Source organism: Cucumis melo, chromosome 1 (assembly GCF_025177605.1).
Source record: "Cucumis melo cultivar AY chromosome 1, USDA_Cmelo_AY_1.0, whole genome shotgun sequence".
Lineage (NCBI taxonomy): Eukaryota > Viridiplantae > Streptophyta > Magnoliopsida > Cucurbitales > Cucurbitaceae > Cucumis > Cucumis melo.
This window is the reverse complement of record NC_066857.1, coordinates 19,392,575-19,411,393: the sequence shown is the minus strand read 5'-3', so window position 1 is coordinate 19,411,393 and position 18,819 is coordinate 19,392,575. Positions and strand designations below refer to the sequence as shown.

General features: G+C 33.1%; 1 protein-coding gene across 2 annotated transcripts; it reads left to right on the top strand.

Moving 5' to 3' along the window:
- Positions 1–287: 287 nt before the first annotated feature.
- Positions 288–6,238, top strand: LOC103489602 (polyol transporter 5-like). 2 transcript variants are annotated; one of them, XM_051084276.1, is made up of 4 exons: positions 288–568; positions 746–877; positions 956–1,302; positions 4,912–6,238. In XM_051084276.1, exons 2-4 carry the CDS (start codon positions 751–753, stop codon positions 5,959–5,961), a joined length of 1,524 nt encoding a protein of 507 aa, XP_050940233.1. In that variant the 5' UTR covers positions 288–568; positions 746–750; the 3' UTR covers positions 5,962–6,238. The 2 variants fall into 2 exon arrangements, with proteins under 2 accessions (XP_050940233.1, XP_008447047.1); XM_008448825.3 differs by having other exon boundaries at positions 289–877.
- Positions 6,239–18,819: the final 12,581 nt, after the last annotated feature.

Here is an 18,819-nt window from a genome sequence, read left to right as displayed (position 1 = left end):
GCAAAGTCCATAAAATTAAATATATATATATAAAAGGAAGAATAATAAAGTTTTATAACAAAGCATCAAAGACACAATGATAACGTGTGTGAATAAAAGAAAGAAAGGTAGATTCAAAAGATGAGAGCGAGGGTTGGGTATTAAATTGGAGTGTAGTGCAATTTGCTGACACGTAGTTTCAGACTTCAAAATTATTATTGTTTGGAGTTCTGCGTTTAATTGAGTCACGAGTGGTTATAAAATAAAAACTGTTTGGATTTCTTAAAATGATTGGTCCACACACATATTCCCTCACCATCCCCTTTTTGGTGGTTCCAAATTATATCCCTACCATCTTTGGATAATTACAACTTAAAACGTTTTCTTTTCTTTTCTTTTCTTTTTTACCATAGTTTTTGATTAATTCATAATCGTTTTTTGAAGCTTTACTATATTTTCGTACATGGCCACTTAATCCAAAAGCTTAAAATCAGTATATGGTCTTGAAATATGTATGTGAGAGTGGTATTTTTAAATACAAATTCAAAGTTTTGAAACTACCCCTCAATTAATGGGAAAATTGGCGTAAGTAAGTGCTAAAGTGCCTACCCTGTTTATATCTAGAGTGATAATGAACTTGTAAGACCAAAAAAGGAAAAAGAAAGTCAAAGTTGTTTCCAAATTTCTATATATAAAATGAGTATTTGTAACTAAAAACTTCAGAATCTCAATTATATGAACAAAAACCCTTCTTTGCTTTCTTCAGCACCAATGGCTCACCAGAAAGATGAAACCTCCTCAATTTCCGACCACTCTCCTCCTCCTGCAGCCAAACGGAACAATTATGCTTTTGTTTGTTCAACCATGGCTTCCATGGCTTCTGTCTTACTCGGTTACGGTAAGATTATTATCTCACTTTTCTTTTCATCTTAACCGTGTCACCAGTCTTACTCGTTTTAATGTGTATCTATGACAGATATTGGTGTAATGAGTGGAGCAGCGATTTTCATTCAGGAGGACTTTAGGATCTCCGACCTGGAAGTGGAAATTCTTGTTGGGATTATTAGTCTTTACTCTATTCTAGGGTCGGTGGCAGCCGGAAGAACGTCGGATTGGATTGGCCGGCGTTACACCATGGGCATTGCTGCTGCCTTCTTTCTTGTGGGAGCAGTTCTTATGGGCTTGGCGACCAACTACGCATTTCTCATGTTCGGCCGGTTCTTTGCGGGCGTAGGCACCGGGTTTGCTGGATTGATTGCTCCTGTTTATACGGCTGAGATTTCTCCGGCGGCCTCTCGAGGTTGCTTTACCACCTTTCCTGAGGTCCCATCTCTATCAACTTTACACCTCTCTTCTTCCCATCAAATACTTTTTTGAGTTCCAATTATTTCTTTGGTAGGATTGAAAAAGGGGGATTCATTTTATTTTATATTGATCTATAATTATTTGATTAATTGAACTTTATTTCGGTAGGCACAATTTTCTTTTTTTCTTTCTACTTTCTAATTTTGATTAAAACCCTGTGTGCTTCTTTTTTTTTTTTTTTTTTTTCTATTTTTGGTTTCTAAACTTTTATAAGTGTATTGTTTGGTTGATGAAATTTTGAAAAATAATATGAAAAAAGTTTTTATAAATGTTTTATGTTGAACAGAAAAACATAATAAACCCATTTGAATAAAATAAATTTAAATTAAAATAATTTTTTCTCTATTTTTCAAAAACATAAATCTCTCAAATATATAAAAAAAAAAAAAAGAAAAAGAAAGAAAATACAATGAATCACGAAGTATCCGAAACTTGAAGCATTACAAAATTTGTTTATGCGGATGAAATACTGTATAGGAACCTTGCTAAGCCATAGGTTGTTTGTGGTGTTCCCTTCACAAGTATAGCAGCTAGTGATTGGTGTTAATGATGCACAAATTAAACACTAGATGAGCTAGCTGTATTAAATAAACAATATTTTTAAGTCCTTTCACTTTCCTCCTCTTCAACTCTCTCAAATAACCTCCATCATGTGAGAAATTTTTTTTTTTTTAAAAAAAAAAAAAAAAGAACAGAAATTTAGGGTCCTCTCCTGTGTCCTTCTCTCGAGCTTTGATTTGATTTGATTTGATTTTTTTTTTTTCTTTTCTTTTCTTTTTCTCTTTCTCATTTTTTTGTCCCTAGTATTGGGAAGTGTTAAGTTGGGTGGAATTTGTTTCGATGCTATTATTTTTAGAGATGAAAAGAGGAAGAGAGAAAGAGCTGTGAAGAAAAAGATAAAAGGGGAACATAAACTTCACCCAATACATAAACTTAGAATAACAGCTCCTCATTTAAATTTTACCACCTAAGCATTACATGCCATTTTTTACGTTGCTTAACTAACCATCACATTAACTTGGGACCTCTTACAAGTCATTTTAAAATCTTAGTTAAGGGTTAAAGTATTCCTTTTTAAATTTTACAGACCCAACAAACATTAATCTCAAACCTTAAATATCCAAATCTTCAATTTCGGAGATATAAAATTTTTACTTCTTTATTCGTTTTCTTATCTTATTTCTATCCATTCTTTTTTTTTTTATATATATTTGAAAACTAATAAAAATAATTTTGTGAAATTCTGAAATACCTATTTTTCAATAAAACTAAGAAATGGTCCACATTCAATTGGAAATAAAAAAAAAAAAAACTGACTTGCCAAATAAAGAATATAATAATAATAATAATAATAATAATAATAATAATAATAATAATAATAATAATAATAATAATAATAATAATAATAATAATAGCAACAACAATAAAGATAATGATAATAATAAAATGGATATTTTTATAGATAGAACAAAGTTTCAAAATATTTAAATTTCGAAAATGAAAAAATTCCATTTTGCTATTCCAATTTTAATGATTTTTTTCAAGATTCTCTATACATGATCTTTTAGATTATGTTATTTTTTTGTATATAATAGTCTAGATTTGGTTACCCAAATTTAAACGGCGTAAAATAGAAAAAAGAAGAAATAAGAAAGACGATGAAAAAAATCGCAGAGAAAAAAAAAGAAGAGGAAAAGAAGAAAGACGATGGAAAAATTAAACGAAGAAGAGGAAAAGAAGCAAGACAATGGAAATAAATTGTATTGAAAAAAGAGAAAAGAACAAAGACGATTGAAAGAAATCAACGAAAAAAAAAGAAGAAAAGAAGAAAGACGATGTAAAGAAATCGCAGCAAAAAACAAGAAGTGGAAAAGAAGAAAGATGACGAAAGAAATTGCAATGAGGAGGAAGACGATGAAAGAAATCGCAGCAACAAGGAAAAGAAAGACGGAAGAGCAAACCTTAAATATTTAAAAAATGGCTAATTTTATGGAGTTTGTTATATGAGCCGTAAATAGTTTGGTGTTTTGTTAGCTTCATAAAAATTTGTTGTAATAAAATATGAAATACAATTTAAAATTAAAGGTTAAAAAACAAATATATTTCTTTTTGACTCTTTGTTACTTTGTCTTTCCCCTCCCATCTGTCTCTTTTGTCAACAACAACAGCAACACACAACAAACTCAGACGGCAAAAGAATAATAATAATCTATCCTCTACTTAGATGTAAATCTCCAATTGGTCCAATAATTAGGGCAAGATGAAATTTTGGAGAGTATAGTTTCCTTTTTTGTTTTCTCTTTGTATGGAATACATCACGATATGGAGATGGAGACAAAGATGGAGAAGAAAGAGACATGGAGGGGGGAGGGAGAAATTATCAAAATTATTTTTAAAAATAAATGATTCTCAACCTTTCATTTTAAATCATAATTCATATTTTTTCTTTTTTTTTTTCAACTCTTATTTTTTAAATATTTGTCAAATATTCTACTTTTTATAATGGGGTCTTTTCAAAAATATAAAAAAAGGCAAAGTCTTTACATGGTATAAAACAATTTCGAAAATGGAAAAAGTAAAGAGACCCATCGTATAAAATATCAAAAATGCCCCGTCAACAATGCGCCTAATATATTTGGTAACACGATTTGGTACACAATCGTTTAATTAATTGGATACTCGTTTAGATTTGGCTACACGATCGTATAGATTTGGCTACACGATCGTTAAGATTTGGCTACCTATCGTTTAGATAAGACTACCAAATTGTTTAGATTTGGCTACACATCGTTTAGATTTGGGGTTACAAATCTAAAAAGAAAAAATCAAACCTTGGCGTTTATATTTGGCTATAAGATCATTTAGATTTGGGGTTCCAAATCTATTTTTTTTTTCAAAATTTGGTATACATCGTTTAGATTTGGCAAACGATTTTTTTTTCTTCAAAATTTGGTATAAACGATTTTTTCAATATTCTATATACACGATTTTTTTTGTTTTGGTTCCTCTAATTTAAATGTCTAACCAATTTTTTCAAATACTTGGAAGGGCAAATATGGAATATTAAAAAAAAGCTAAATTAATGGGTTTTGTTAGACATACCATAAAAATTTAAAGAGTTTGTTATATTTTGGAAAGTTTTACTTTTATAATTTATCCTATCAAAAATAATATTTTAATAAAAGGAAATATAGCTAAGTGTCATGTAAAATGCTATATTATGTTCAAGTTTGTGTTCTGGTCACTATTTTCTTTTAAACAAAAAGTTTGAAAACAAGATTGAAATTTCTATTTTTTACTTAAAAGCTATGTAAATGTTTTAATGTTAAATTACAAGCTTAATTTGTCCATGAATTAAGTAATATAGATCACCTTCTTTATAAATAATAATAATAAAAAAAAAGGTTGAAAATTCTAAATCCTTTCTAATGTGCCATAAAGTTGAAAATTCACAAAATAAAATCAAAATTTTAGCAATATAATTTAGGGACGTTTTTAGAGAATAAATGTATAAATATAAGGAATATAGTTGTAATAATTTAATGATACAATCAATTTTGTTTGCAGATATTCATTAACGTGGGGATATTGCTTGGGTATGTTTCGAATTTTGCATTCTCCAAGTTCCCAACTCACTTGAGTTGGCGATTCATGCTAGGAGTTGGCCTAATACCCTCCGTCGGATTAGTAATAATTGTCCTAGTGATGCCTGAATCACCTCGTTGGCTTGTTATGAAAGGCCGAATCCCAGAAGCCAAACGAGTCCTCGATAAAACATCCGCCTCCATTCTAGAATCTCAACAAAGACTCCTCGATATAAAAAACGCCGCGGGTATAGACGACGTCAATGGCGTTGTTCCACTCTCAAATCCACACAAACAAGGCAAAAGCGTTTGGAAAGAACTCTTTATCCACCCAACTCCGTCTGTCCGCCATATCTTGATCGCTGCTCTTGGACTCCATTTCTTCCAGCAAGCCTCCGGTAGCGACAGTGTCGTTCTTTACAGTCCAAGAATCTTCGAGAAGGCTGGAATCACCTCCTCTGATCACAAATTACTGGCCACTGTCGCCGTCGGAATCGTCAAAGCCATCTTCATTTTAGTAGCTACGTTCCTCCTGGATCGAGTCGGACGCCGACCGTTGATCCTCACAAGTGTTGCTGGCCAAACGATTTCACTTGCTATTCTTGGGTTCAGTTTAACAATCATCAATAATTCGGACGTGAAAGTCAAGTGGGCTATAGTACTATGTATAGCAACAGTACTGTCCAATGTGGCATTTTTCTCAATAGGACTTGGCCCCATGTCGCCGGTTTACACGTCGGAGATATTTCCGTTACGCCTGCGCGCTCTAGGAGTGAGTGTGGCTGTAACCTTGAATAGAATTGTAAGTGGAGTTGTTGCAATGACATTTCTGTCTCTGTACCACGCGCTTACAATTGGCGGCGCGTTTTTTCTATACGCCGGGATTGCGGCGGTGGGTTGGCTATTTTTCTTTGTGGTCTTCCCGGAGACAAGAGGTCATAATTTGGAGGATATTGAAGGGCTTTTCGGTAATTTCTCTTGGAGATTAAAGAAAAATAAGAATACAGCCATGGAAGTTGAACTGGAAGGATGAATGATAATGGGGGAATTGGAGATGATGACTCATTCAGTTTGTCTTAAAATTAAATTTTGAATTTATGTTTCCATTAAACTTCCTATGTTAATACTATATTATATTATCAGTCTAGTTATATATTCCATTCTCTCAGTTATTATACTGAAAAAAATAGTCAATTTGTTATACATCAAGTTGATATTATTGAAGTCCACCTAATAGCTAGGATACATGTAGTTTCTTAATTAGTGGCGTAAATGGTATCAGTCCTATATTTTACATTCTAGTTATAAAATTCAATCAAGCTATATGAGCAATCTACCATATTCCTAACTATAATATGTTGGTTTGATTAACTCTGAATTAAGCGCGAACAAGGATACATATATATATACAAATGGAAGAATCATAAGGCTATATGTCAGTTTCTAAAACGTTAGATACTGATACATTGAAAATGCCTTTTTTTTCTTTAAAAAATCTACTATATAGGTACATTAGATTTAACATAAATATAGAATATAATGTAATCCATGAAAAGTCATTGAATGTCAAGTTAATGTTTATAATAATCCAAAATATGGTATGAGAGCACCAAATTAGCCTAATTTTCATTCCATCTCAGTATTATTTCATTCAATTTAAATGTTGTTGAACCTTACTGCAATCGAGGTTGCTGCTGAGCCGGATAGCAATAGAAAATATTTAACCATTGTGCTTCGGAGGTCCTCTCAACGGTCTTGTCCTCTTTCGTATCTAAAGGATTATCATTGCGCAATTTGATTGAAAATAATAAACATGTAACTTCTATGACTCCTTTTTTTTTTTTTTTTGGAAAATATCTCTCCTATCAAACATTTTGATCCAATCATAAAAGTTGCCTTCTTGAATGTAGTCTCTGTTTAGTTGTCAAATTTCAAAATTGAGAGATGTCATCACTAATACAAATTTAGGTTTTAACGATGCAAGTTTTGCGTCATAGAGACTTTCAACAATACAATTTTTGGATCATTGAAGCCACTGTCAAAAAAAGCTATTTAACGACACTTTAGAAAACATATCATTAAATATGTTAGATGACACCACAATTGTGTCATTAATATCTTTACTTTGATGCAATAAATATGTCACCGTTATCTATAACTCGACACCAATATATTGTCATCAATACACTTATATTGACGCAAATCATGTGTCACCGTTATCTATATCTTGACACTAATACTATTAGGTTGACCCTTTAAATGGGTCACCATTATCTATTACTCGACACAAATTTATTATCATTAATAACCTTATATTGGCGCTTTAAATGTATAATCATTATCTATATCTTGACACGAATATATTGTTATTAATACCCTTACATTGACACTTTAAATGTGTCACCGTAACCTATCACTTGACACAAATATATTGTCATTAATAATGTTACATTGACAATTTAAATGTGTCACTGCTATCTATCACTCGACACAAATATATTGTCATTAATACTCTTATAACGACGCTTTAAGTGAGTCATCTTTCAATATAACTCGACACTAATATATTGTTATTGTAAATGTTTTGTTACACAATTGTTGTCCAAAAATGTGCTTTGACGACACTGTTTCTATTTAATAAAGGCTTATATGTCGACACATGTTTGGTGTCGTTATTCTTCATTTTCGCAACACATATTTTTCTGTTATATATTTCTTCTTTCAAAAAAATTTAATACTAAATTTCAACATTACCCACATATGTTTGGAAAGATATTTATATTGATAATAAAAAATATAAATTACATTGTCGGTAAAGGTTTTACAATAATCCAAAAGATAAATTAACTGTAATGTTACATGTATGTGTGACCTATTCTAATCAAATTGACGCATAAATGAACTTGATTGATACCATAGTCCGTGGATTTCTTCAACTACCTGCAAGTTTGAAAAAAATGAACCTTAGCCACCATTCATTACGGAAAATGCATAAGCATAAGCATAAACATTAAGTACATGCTAAACAGAAATCACCTTCTTAATAAGCAAACTAATAAACTTTTCAAAATAAGTGCCCAAAGTTCATACAACCAAGGTTTTTAATAAAAGACCATAAGGAACGCAAAAGATAAAAAAGAAAAGAAAAGAAAAACACCGACTACATAAGCATAAGCATAGTATATAAATGTTGCAAATGTAAGTTTCAATTACCCTCATATCTTGATTATTCTCCACAGAGTCTTCTGATAATTTAAGTTAACATCATTATCAATGTTATTGCAAGAACAAAAGTTGCAACCAATGTTATGAGAAAACAACAAACAATGTAACAAATAACAAACACTCTAAAAATTTACATCAGAAGGTGACTCCAAAAATCCAAATAATATACAAAATGCAGTTGCAAAAATAAGTAAGTTTCAAAATTTTCTTACCATGAGGATTGGGGAAGTGTTGTTATCAAAAATCTCTTGTAGTTCCTCTTGTAACGACCCAACTTTCCGGACTAAGCTGAGGTCACTACTCAATACTAAGACTCGACCACAAAACATAAAAAAAAAAATCATAACGGACCGGTTACGATTCATTAAAAATGTTAGAAGTATTACAAAAGCAGTTTCGGACCCTATTTTAAATCACAGTCACGAAGTTTCAAATACAATACTCAAGTCATCAAACTCAAAATCACAAAACCAAATATTCTAACAAAATACATCAGCAGAAGCATAAAGAAAACCAGACGCGTCCATATGGCCTTCACGCATCCTTCTTGCCCCTCGTCGGTCTGCCCCTCGCTGTACCCTTACCTGAAAAGTTAAAGAAGAGAAAGGGTGAGTATAAAATATACCCAGTAAGGGACCCACTACTGGGCCCGTTAGGGAACAAAAGTTAACTTCCTATGTAGGGGTACCCTACGTAAATAGTCTAGTGGTTCCGTAGAACGCACACATCAGTCTCGTGATCCCGAAGGATGCACGTATCAGTCTAGTGACCCCGAAGGATACACCTATCAGTCTAGTGATCCTGAAGGATGCACATATCAGTCTAGTGATCCCGAAGGATGCACATATCAGTCTAGTGATTCCGAAGGATGCACGTATCAGTCCAGTGATCCCGAAGGATACACCTATCCGTAAGGTACACTACCCCATAGATGAAGCTAACCGTTACCCCTCAGTCCATACTACACCGTCTACAACAGTCACACTCTGACAACATTCATATTACAAATTCGCCATAGGCTTTGCCAGCCAGATAGTATAGGTTTAAACAACTACATCCTCAGTTGCTATATGCGTTTCCAATTTACACACCATTGTGATATTCCTTATATCCAGTCAACTAGTCAAATCAGAATCGGACTCATAGTCCTTCCACGACAACACTCCATGATCAACATCCAGGCAATAGACTACCACACACCTAACCTTAAGATTGTAAAGTCCATCAGCATACAATTCCAGTCCACAACGTTGCCCATTAACATAACTACAATATACAGAACATCCGGGCATCGGTGTCTATCCATAAACAACTCCTTACACCCGATGGCACATAAGCTACAACTAGCGGTCACGTTACCTTTACATCAGACAAGAGCATAACAGCGATACTTAATAGTCAAACATGCATCAATTCATTCAGTACAGTTACTAACGTGTAATTCCCTGTGGATTACTACGTTTCCAGCCTCGATCCGAGGTCCAGTAGTAGGAAATCCCTTACCTGATACTTGGTTATGCCCCTCGATCGAGTCCACGCTCAACAGATCCACCTAAACGAAAACACCAGGGTTTAAACGATGACACCAATAAAAGTCACCTTTTTAAATCATTCGAAACAACAACGTCGGCTTACCCGAGTAAAGGGAGCTATTCCCAACTGAACTTGCCGTGGGACCCAAGAACTTGAGCGTCAAACCCCTATTACCTTCAAGGAATGAAAGATAGGACTTAGTCTTACTCCAATATTCAAACTCGAAACGGTCATGGCAACATTGGGTAAATTACCAAAATGATCCTTACCGAAGACTCATCGTGACCCGAAGTGAAGGGAGAAAAATATGGCTTAGGTGGCACGGCTTGGCTTGGCCCACCCTCGGCTTGGCTCGGCTCGGTCTTCGACTTGACTCGGCTCGTGGCTCGGCTCGGCTCGCGACTCAGTTCGGCTCAGGCAAGGATGGCGGCTCGGGTAGCTCGACTCCACTCAACCGACTTGGAGCCGATTTAAATTCCACACCACACGACGACGAAACACACGGCGGCGATGGTAGGGAAGGTTTGCCCGGTTACTTACGTCGATGCTAGATATACGACGGCCGACGCTGCACAACCGAGGCAGAGACGGCCGATGGCTGGCCGTGCACGCGGAACCCAGAAGAAGACGGTCGGAGACGGCTGCAGTTGGGTGGTTTTCCGTCGGTGATGTGCGGCCGGTTAGATGAAGGAGGGAGCGTTCGTGCGGACGGTGAAGTACTACCGAGCTGGTGACAGAGAGGAGGTCGGAGACAGGGACGAAGGTGGCGACATGTGCGAACGGAAGGGGAAAAAAAGAAAACGGGCGGCGGCGGCGTGAAGAGCTGGAGACGAAGAAGAAGAAGAAGGATCGGATGGGGAAGGGGGGGCGTGCGCGTGTTCTTAGGGTTTAAAAAAAATATTATTATCATATATATATATATATATTTAAATAGTAATAATATAAAATAATAATAATAATAATAATATTAATTTATAATAATAATGTAAATACTAAATAATAATAATAATAATAATATTAAATAATAATAATAATATTAATATTAAATTATAATAACAAAAGTAAATAATAATAATAATAATATAATTAATATCATATTATCAAGATATCAATTTACCAAATATTAATTTAAGAAATTCATAACCCTAAATTTCTTTTTCTACCCTCATCGAAGGAAACCGAGAATTTACACCAAAATTTTTAAATTTCTGAAAAAAAAATCACACAAAATGATAAAATTTACCTCGAAAATTCGGGGCGTTACATTCTTCCCTCCTTAGGGAACTTTCATCCTCGAAAGTTTTATTCCTCGAACAGTTCGGGATAACGGGACCTCATGTCATCTTCTCGCTCCCATGTAGCCTCTTCCACCCGGTGATTCCGCCATAAGCCTTTAACCAAAGGAATTTCTCTATTCCTCAACATTTTCACCTCTCTAGCCAGCACCTCAACGGGTTGTTCTGTATAGCTCAAGTTTTCATCAATTTCTGTGGCTCATAATCCACTACATGGGATGGGTCTGACACGTACTTCCTCAACATAGAAACATGGAACACATCATGAACTGCCGAGAGTGATGGTGGCAATGCCAAGCGATACGCTACAAGGCCAATCCGCTCCAGAATCTCAAATGGCCCAACAAAACGGGGACTCAGCTTTCCTCTCCTTTCAAATCGTAAGACACCTTTCATAGGTGCTATCTTCAAGAACACCTTGTCCCCCACATCAAACTCAAGATCCTTCCGTCTAACATCAGCATAACTCTTCTGCCTACTCTGTGCGGTATGCATACGTGATCTAATCTTCTGTATCGCTTCGTTAGTAGACTGAACTAACTCAGGACCCATCAATCTCTGCTCACCTACCTCACCCCGGTAAACCGGGGATCTACAACATTTGCCGTACAAGGCCTCAAATGGTGCCATGCCAATAGTAGCCTGAAAACTGTTATTATAAGCAAATTCCATCAAATGCAAGTGGGAGTCCCAACTACCTGGAAATTCCAATGCACACGCTCGCAACATATCCTCTAAAACTTGGTTCAGACGCTCAGTCTGACCGTCAGTCTGTGGATGGAAAGCTGTACTAAAGTCTAACCTCGTGCCCATAGCAGTCTGCAAACCCTTCCAGAATTTGGAAGTGAAACGGGCATCTCTATCAGAAACAATCGACACTGGCACTCCATGTAATCTCACTATCTCAGACATGTACAACTGTGCCCACTTACTAGCGGTATAGGTGGATTTACCCGGGACGAAGTGCGCTGATTTGGTAAGTCTGTCCACCACAACCCAAATCACTGTAAAACCCCTCAGAGTTCTTGGCAGTCCTGTAATGAAATCCATGGACAGTTTTCCCACTTCCATTCCGGTATGCTCAAGGGTTGTAATAAACCCGCTGGTTTCTGCCTTGGTGCCTTAACCTGCTAACACACCAAGCATTTACTAACAAATTCTGCTACCTCCCTCTTCATGTTACGCCACCAATAAATCCGCTTCAGGTCCTGATACATCTTCGTACTACCTGGGTGCATGGAAAATGGGGAACTGTGAGCCTCAGATAATAATTCTGTTTTAACCGCACTATCTGATGGCACACAAAGGCACCTCTCAAACAAAAGTCCACTATCAGAGGATATGGAGAACTCAATCGCTTGCCCTGCCTTTGCTAGGCCACGCTTCTCAACCAAATAAGGATCGTTACTCTGAGCATCAATGATCCTTTGCCTCAAAGTCGGCTGTACCGTTAACTGGGCTAACTGCATAGTGACTGCCCCCACTGACACTACAATCTCAGCCCGCTCAAGATCTCGATGCAATGGGGCCTGTCGGGTAATAAGTGCTGCTGAGTGTGATACCTTTCTACTAAGAGCGTCAGCTACCACATTTGCCTTGCCTGGATGATACAGTATGTCACAGTCGTAATCCTTCACTAACTCAAGCCATCTTCGCTGCCTCATATTCAATTCCTTCTGAGTAAAGAAGTATTTCAAGCTCTTATGATCTGTGAAGATCTGTATCTTTTCACCATACAAGTAATGCCTCCATATTTTCAATGCAAAAACCACTGCTGCCAACTTTAAATCATGTGTAGGGTAGTTCTGCTCATGACTCTTCAACTGACGAGAAGCATAAGCGACTACCTTACCTTGCTGCATTAAAACACAACCTAAACCCTTCTTGGAAGCATCACTATAAATCACAAAACTGCCAGAACCATCAGGTACAGTAAGAACCGGTGCGGTAACTAGCTTCTGTTTAAGGTTCTGGAAACTGTCCTCACATGCCTTGCTCCAAACAAAAGGAGCTCCCTTCCTGGTCAACTGAGTAAGAGGAGTAGCTATACGAGAAAAGTTCTCCACAAACCGTCGATAATAACCTGCTAAACCCAGAAAGCTACGAACCTCACTGACTGTGGAAGGTCGGGTCCAACTGGTGATTGCCTCTATCTTAGCTGGATCCACAGAGACTCCAGCCTTAGAAACCACATGGCCTAGAAAGGACACCTGCTTCAGCCAAAACTCGCATTTCGAGAATTTTGCATACAACTTATTATCCCGAAGTGTTTGCAAAACCATACGTAAATGCTCCTCATGCTCGGCCTCCGTCTTGGAGTATATCAAGATATCATCAATAAACACAATCACAAAAGTATCTAGGAACTCCCTAAACACTCTGTTCATCAAGTCCATAAACACTGCCGGAGCATTCGTCAAACCAAAAGACATCACAATGAACTCATAGTGTCCGTATCTGGAACGAAATGCTGTCTTCGGTACATCACCATCCTTAATCCTCAACTGATGATATCCCGACCGAAGATCAATCTTAGAGAACACTGTAGCTCCCTGTAACTGGTCAAACAGATCGTCGATCCTGGGGAAGGGGGGGCGCGCGCGTGTTCTTAGGGTTTAAAAAAAATATTATTATATATATATATATATATATATTTAAATAGTAATAATATAAAATAATAATAATAATAATATTAATTTATAATAATAATGTTAATACTAAATAATATTAATAATAATAATATTAAATAATAATAATATTAATATTAATATTAAATAATAAATATAATATTAATAATAAATATAATATTAAATAATAATAATATTATTAATATTAAATTATAATAACAAAAGTAAATAATAATAATAATAATATAATTAATATCATATTATCAAGATATCAATTTACCAAATATTAATTTAAGAAATTCATAACCCTAAATTTCTTTTTCTACCCTCATCGAAGGAAACCGAGAATTTACACCAAAATTATTAAATTTCTGAAAAAAAATCACACAAAATGATAAAATTTACCTTGAAAATTGGGGGCGTTACACCTCTTCTATCAAATTCAACCCAAAAAATCGAGTAGACAATACATTGATCCAAATAATCCTTGTTTTTCCTTAGGAATCATAGCACAAGAAAACATCATCATTGACATACAACACATAAGCAAATCTTTAATGGCTTAAATTGAGAAGTCATAGATTTGTATCTTATCCTCGTATATTTTTAATTTAATCTATCACTATTCATAAATGTTAAAATTAGATGATAATGAAACTTACATAGCATGATACTTCATAGATTAGCACAATTTTGAAAAATGTAATATACTAGTTGCAAGCCAAGAACCAAGTAAAAGGATAAGGAACTCACCAATTTAACTTACAAAAAAAAAAAATTGCTCTTACTTTTTACCGTAGCTTGGTGGCAAGTTAGGATGTCAAACCCAAGGGAATGATTGCTAGTAAAAATTCTTGAAACCAAAGCTTGAAAGGAATGTGGTTAGTAGAAAAAGGAAAACATAAAAGAATATGTAGGGAATATAAAGAGAATTTGTAACAAGAATCAAAACAAGTTATTTTTTAGATGCAAATTTAATTCGCAAACAAAAAGTAGAAAAAAAGGAAGAAATTCTCAAACAAATTGAATACTCATTGCTTTATTACCTCTGATGCGATGTGGAGCGACCAACATCCTCAATTATTTAATCTTAATAAATAGTAGATTCTAAGTCACTACCAACCATATTAAAGTGTGATTGGTCACCAAAAAATACTGGTCTATGTAAATTTAGATTTACGATTCGAAAGTCAGTTGTGTGTTAGCATCCTACCACACCCATAAAAATGCTTACCAAAATTTATCTTTTAAATTACAGAGATTCACAGAACAATGTTTTTATTTGATTTTTTAAATGTCTCATGGTTTGATTCACATCTAAGAAAAAAGATGAACATGAATTTATAATTAGATAGGTGGCATGAGAGCCATTAGAGTAATGGAACTTATTTTTTTGTTTAAAAAGATTATTTTTTTTATTCACCTCAAGAATACTAAAATATCAAACTTTGATATTTTGATCTCATCATAGACGTTTAGTGGGACATTTCATGTATCAAAAGAATTAATAAATTAAAAAAAAACACTATTCAGTCTCATTTTAAAATATAAAATTGTTGATATATTTTGTTTATAAACAATTTATTAATTAAATTTTCAAAATGAGAAATTTCATGTATTTATGGAATTTAAATCATAAAATCCATAAATGAACATCACTTCTTTTCCGTCTCAAATTTTTATATCCATATGACAAAAAAATAAATAAGTTTTTCATACATTTTACAATTATAAAAATTAAAAAATAAATATTAATAATAATAATATTAGCAAAACAATGTGAAATATGACAAATACAAGTTGGAAAATAGTAAAGGTTGACATATAAAAGAGTTGGCAAATGATTTGACAAATAATACAGTAAACAATACATTTGACAAATAATACAGAAAATAATGTACATGTTGGGAAATAATATATTGTAAATAATATAAAAGATTGAGAATAAATATATTGAAAACAATATAAAATAATATATTGTAAATAATATAAAATAATATATTCAAAATAATATAAAATAATATATTGAGAATAATATAGAATAATATATTGGAAATAAAATATTAAAAATAATATATTGAAAATAATTTAAAATAATATATTTGAAATAATATAAAAATAAATTGAAAATAATATAAGATAATATATTGGAAATAAAATATTGAAAATAATATATTGAAAATAATATAAAATAATATATTGGAAATAATATAAAATAATATATTGAAAATAATATAAAATAATATATTGCAAATAATATACCTGTTGAGAAATAATACAGGTTTGGGACATAAATACAAAGTGTAATAACTACTGCTCCTTAATTCATCTCAATCAAATGGAATTGCTGAATGGAAAAATCAAACACTTAAGAAATGATGAACACAATGTTTATAAGTTCAGTTTTTTCCCAAAATTTGTGGGGAGAAGCTTTGTTAATGGCAAATTACTTATTAAATAGAATACCTCATAAGAAGTCACAAAATATTCCTTATGAAAAATGGAAATAAAAAAAAATTCATACAAATTCTTTAAAGTGTAGGGGTGCCTAGCAAAGGTTGTAGTACCTAAACCTAAAATGGTTAAAATAGGACCAAAAAATATTGATTGCATATTCATTGGTTTTGCTAGTAATTGTTGTGTATATAGATTTCTAGTTCATAAATCAAATATTTCAAATATATATGTCACTACCACAAATATGGGTTTTAACGACGCTAGTTTTGCATCATAAAGACTTTCAACGACACAATTTTTGCGTCATTGAAGCCACTGTTAAGAAAGGCTATTTAACGACACTTTGAAAAACGTGTCATTAAATATGCTTAGATGACACCAAAATTGTGTCATTAATATCATCGTTATCTATAATTCGACACCAATATATTGTCATCAATGCTCTTATATTGACGCAAATAATGTGTCACCATTATCAATACCTTGACACTAATATATTGTCATTAATACTCTTAAATTGACGTTTGAAATGGGTCACCGCTATCTATTACTCGATACAAATTTATTGTCATTAATAATCTTGTATTGACGCTTTAAATATGTCACCGTTATCTATACCTTGACACAAATATACTGTCATTAATACCCTTATATTGACACTTTAAACGTGTCACCGTAATCTGTCACTCGAAACAAATATATTGTCATTAATACTATTACATTGACAATTTAAATGTGTCACCATTATCTATCACTCGACACCAATATCTTGTCATTAATACTTTTATAACGACGTTTTAAGTGTATCACCTTTCAATATAACTCGACACTAATATATTGTCGTTGTAAATATTTCGTTACACAAAATTGTTGTCAAGAAATGTGCTTTAACGACAATGTTTCTGTTTAATAAAAGCTTATATGTCGACACATGTTTGGTGTCGTTATTCTTCATTTTCGCAACACATATTTTTCTTCTTTCAAAACAATTAAATACTAAATTTCAGCATTACCCACATATGTTTGGAAAGATATTTATATTGATAATAAAAAAAATATAACTTACATTATCGGTAAGATTTTACAATAATCCAAAAGATAAATTTACTGTAATATTACATGTATGTGTGATCTAATCTAATCAAACTGACGCATAAATGAGAACTTGATCGATACCATGGTCTGTGAATTCTTCAACTACCTGCAAATTTGAAGAAAATGAACCTTAGCCAACATTCATTACGGGAAATGCATAAGCATAAGCATAAACATTAAGTACATGCCAAACAAAAATCACCTTCTTAATAAGCAGACTAATAAACTTTTCCAAATAAGCGTCCAAAGTTCATACAACCAAGGTTTTTAATAAAAGACCCATAAGGAATGCAAAAGATTAAAAAAAAAAAAAAACACCGACTACATAAGCATAAGCATAAGCATAGTATATAAATGTTGCAAATGTAAGTTTTGATTCAATCTTTACAGTCCAAGCAATGTTCTAGTTTGCATCAAATTGAAACTTAGCATAAACTTACCCTTAGCCCCCCTCCTCCAAAGTAAATACAAAACAACACGATTCCTATAACATATGTCTAAGCGGATTGAACAAAATAGCTTTTCAATGACTACCATAACTGCAGAATAGTTACCACAACAAAGTATCAAGTTCTTAAGTACGTGTCAACATGATTCCTAAAACATACGTCTAAGCGGATCGCACAAAATAGATTTTCAATGGCTACCACTGCAGGATAGTCAAAGCAATATTCCTAAATACATGTTAACATGATTCCTAAAATAAAATAGTTAAGTTACGTTACAAAACATAAAGCACACTTACTTCTTTCTTTTACTAAATCTCCACCCTCATATCTTGATTACCCTTCATAGAGGCTTTTTCTTTCTTGCAAGTTCGAAAGCCCTAATAATGAATAGCAAACTACGTAAGTTATACAATTATTATTTCATATGCAATATATTAACTCATTATTTGATTCCTAACGGAGTTCATGATAAATTAAGTTAACATCATTTTCAAAGTTATTCCAAGAACAAAAGTTGCAACCAATGTTATGAGAAAACAACAAACAATGTAACAAATAACAAACACTTTAAAATTTTACATTACTCCAAAAATCCAAATAATATATAAAATCTAGTTGCAAAATAAGTAAGTTTCAAAACTTTCTTACCATGAAGATTGAGAAGTGTTGCTATCAAAGATCTCTTGTAGTTCCTCTTCTATCAAATTCAACCCAAAAAATCAAGTAGACAATATATTGATCTAAATAATCATTGTTTTTTCCTGGGAACCATAAAACAAGAAAACATCATCATTGACATTGAACACATAAGCAAATCTTTAATGGCTTAAATTGAGAAGTCCTAGTTTTGTATCTTATCCTCTTATAGTTTTAAATTTAGTCTATCACTATTCGTAAATGTCAAAATTAGATGATAATGAAACTTACATAGCAGGATACTTCATAGATTGACAGAAGTTTGAAAAAGCAAAAAAAGTCATCTAAGTGAGGAAAATTGAAATTTTTTTACTAATTGAAAAATGTAATATACTATTTGCAAGCCAAGAACCATAAAATCCATAAATGAACATTATTCCTTTCCATCCAAATTTTTATATCCATATGGCAAAAACCAAATGAATTTTTCATACATTTTGTAATTATAGAAATTGAAAAATAAATAATAATAATAAAATAATAATAATAATAATAATAATAATAATAATAATAA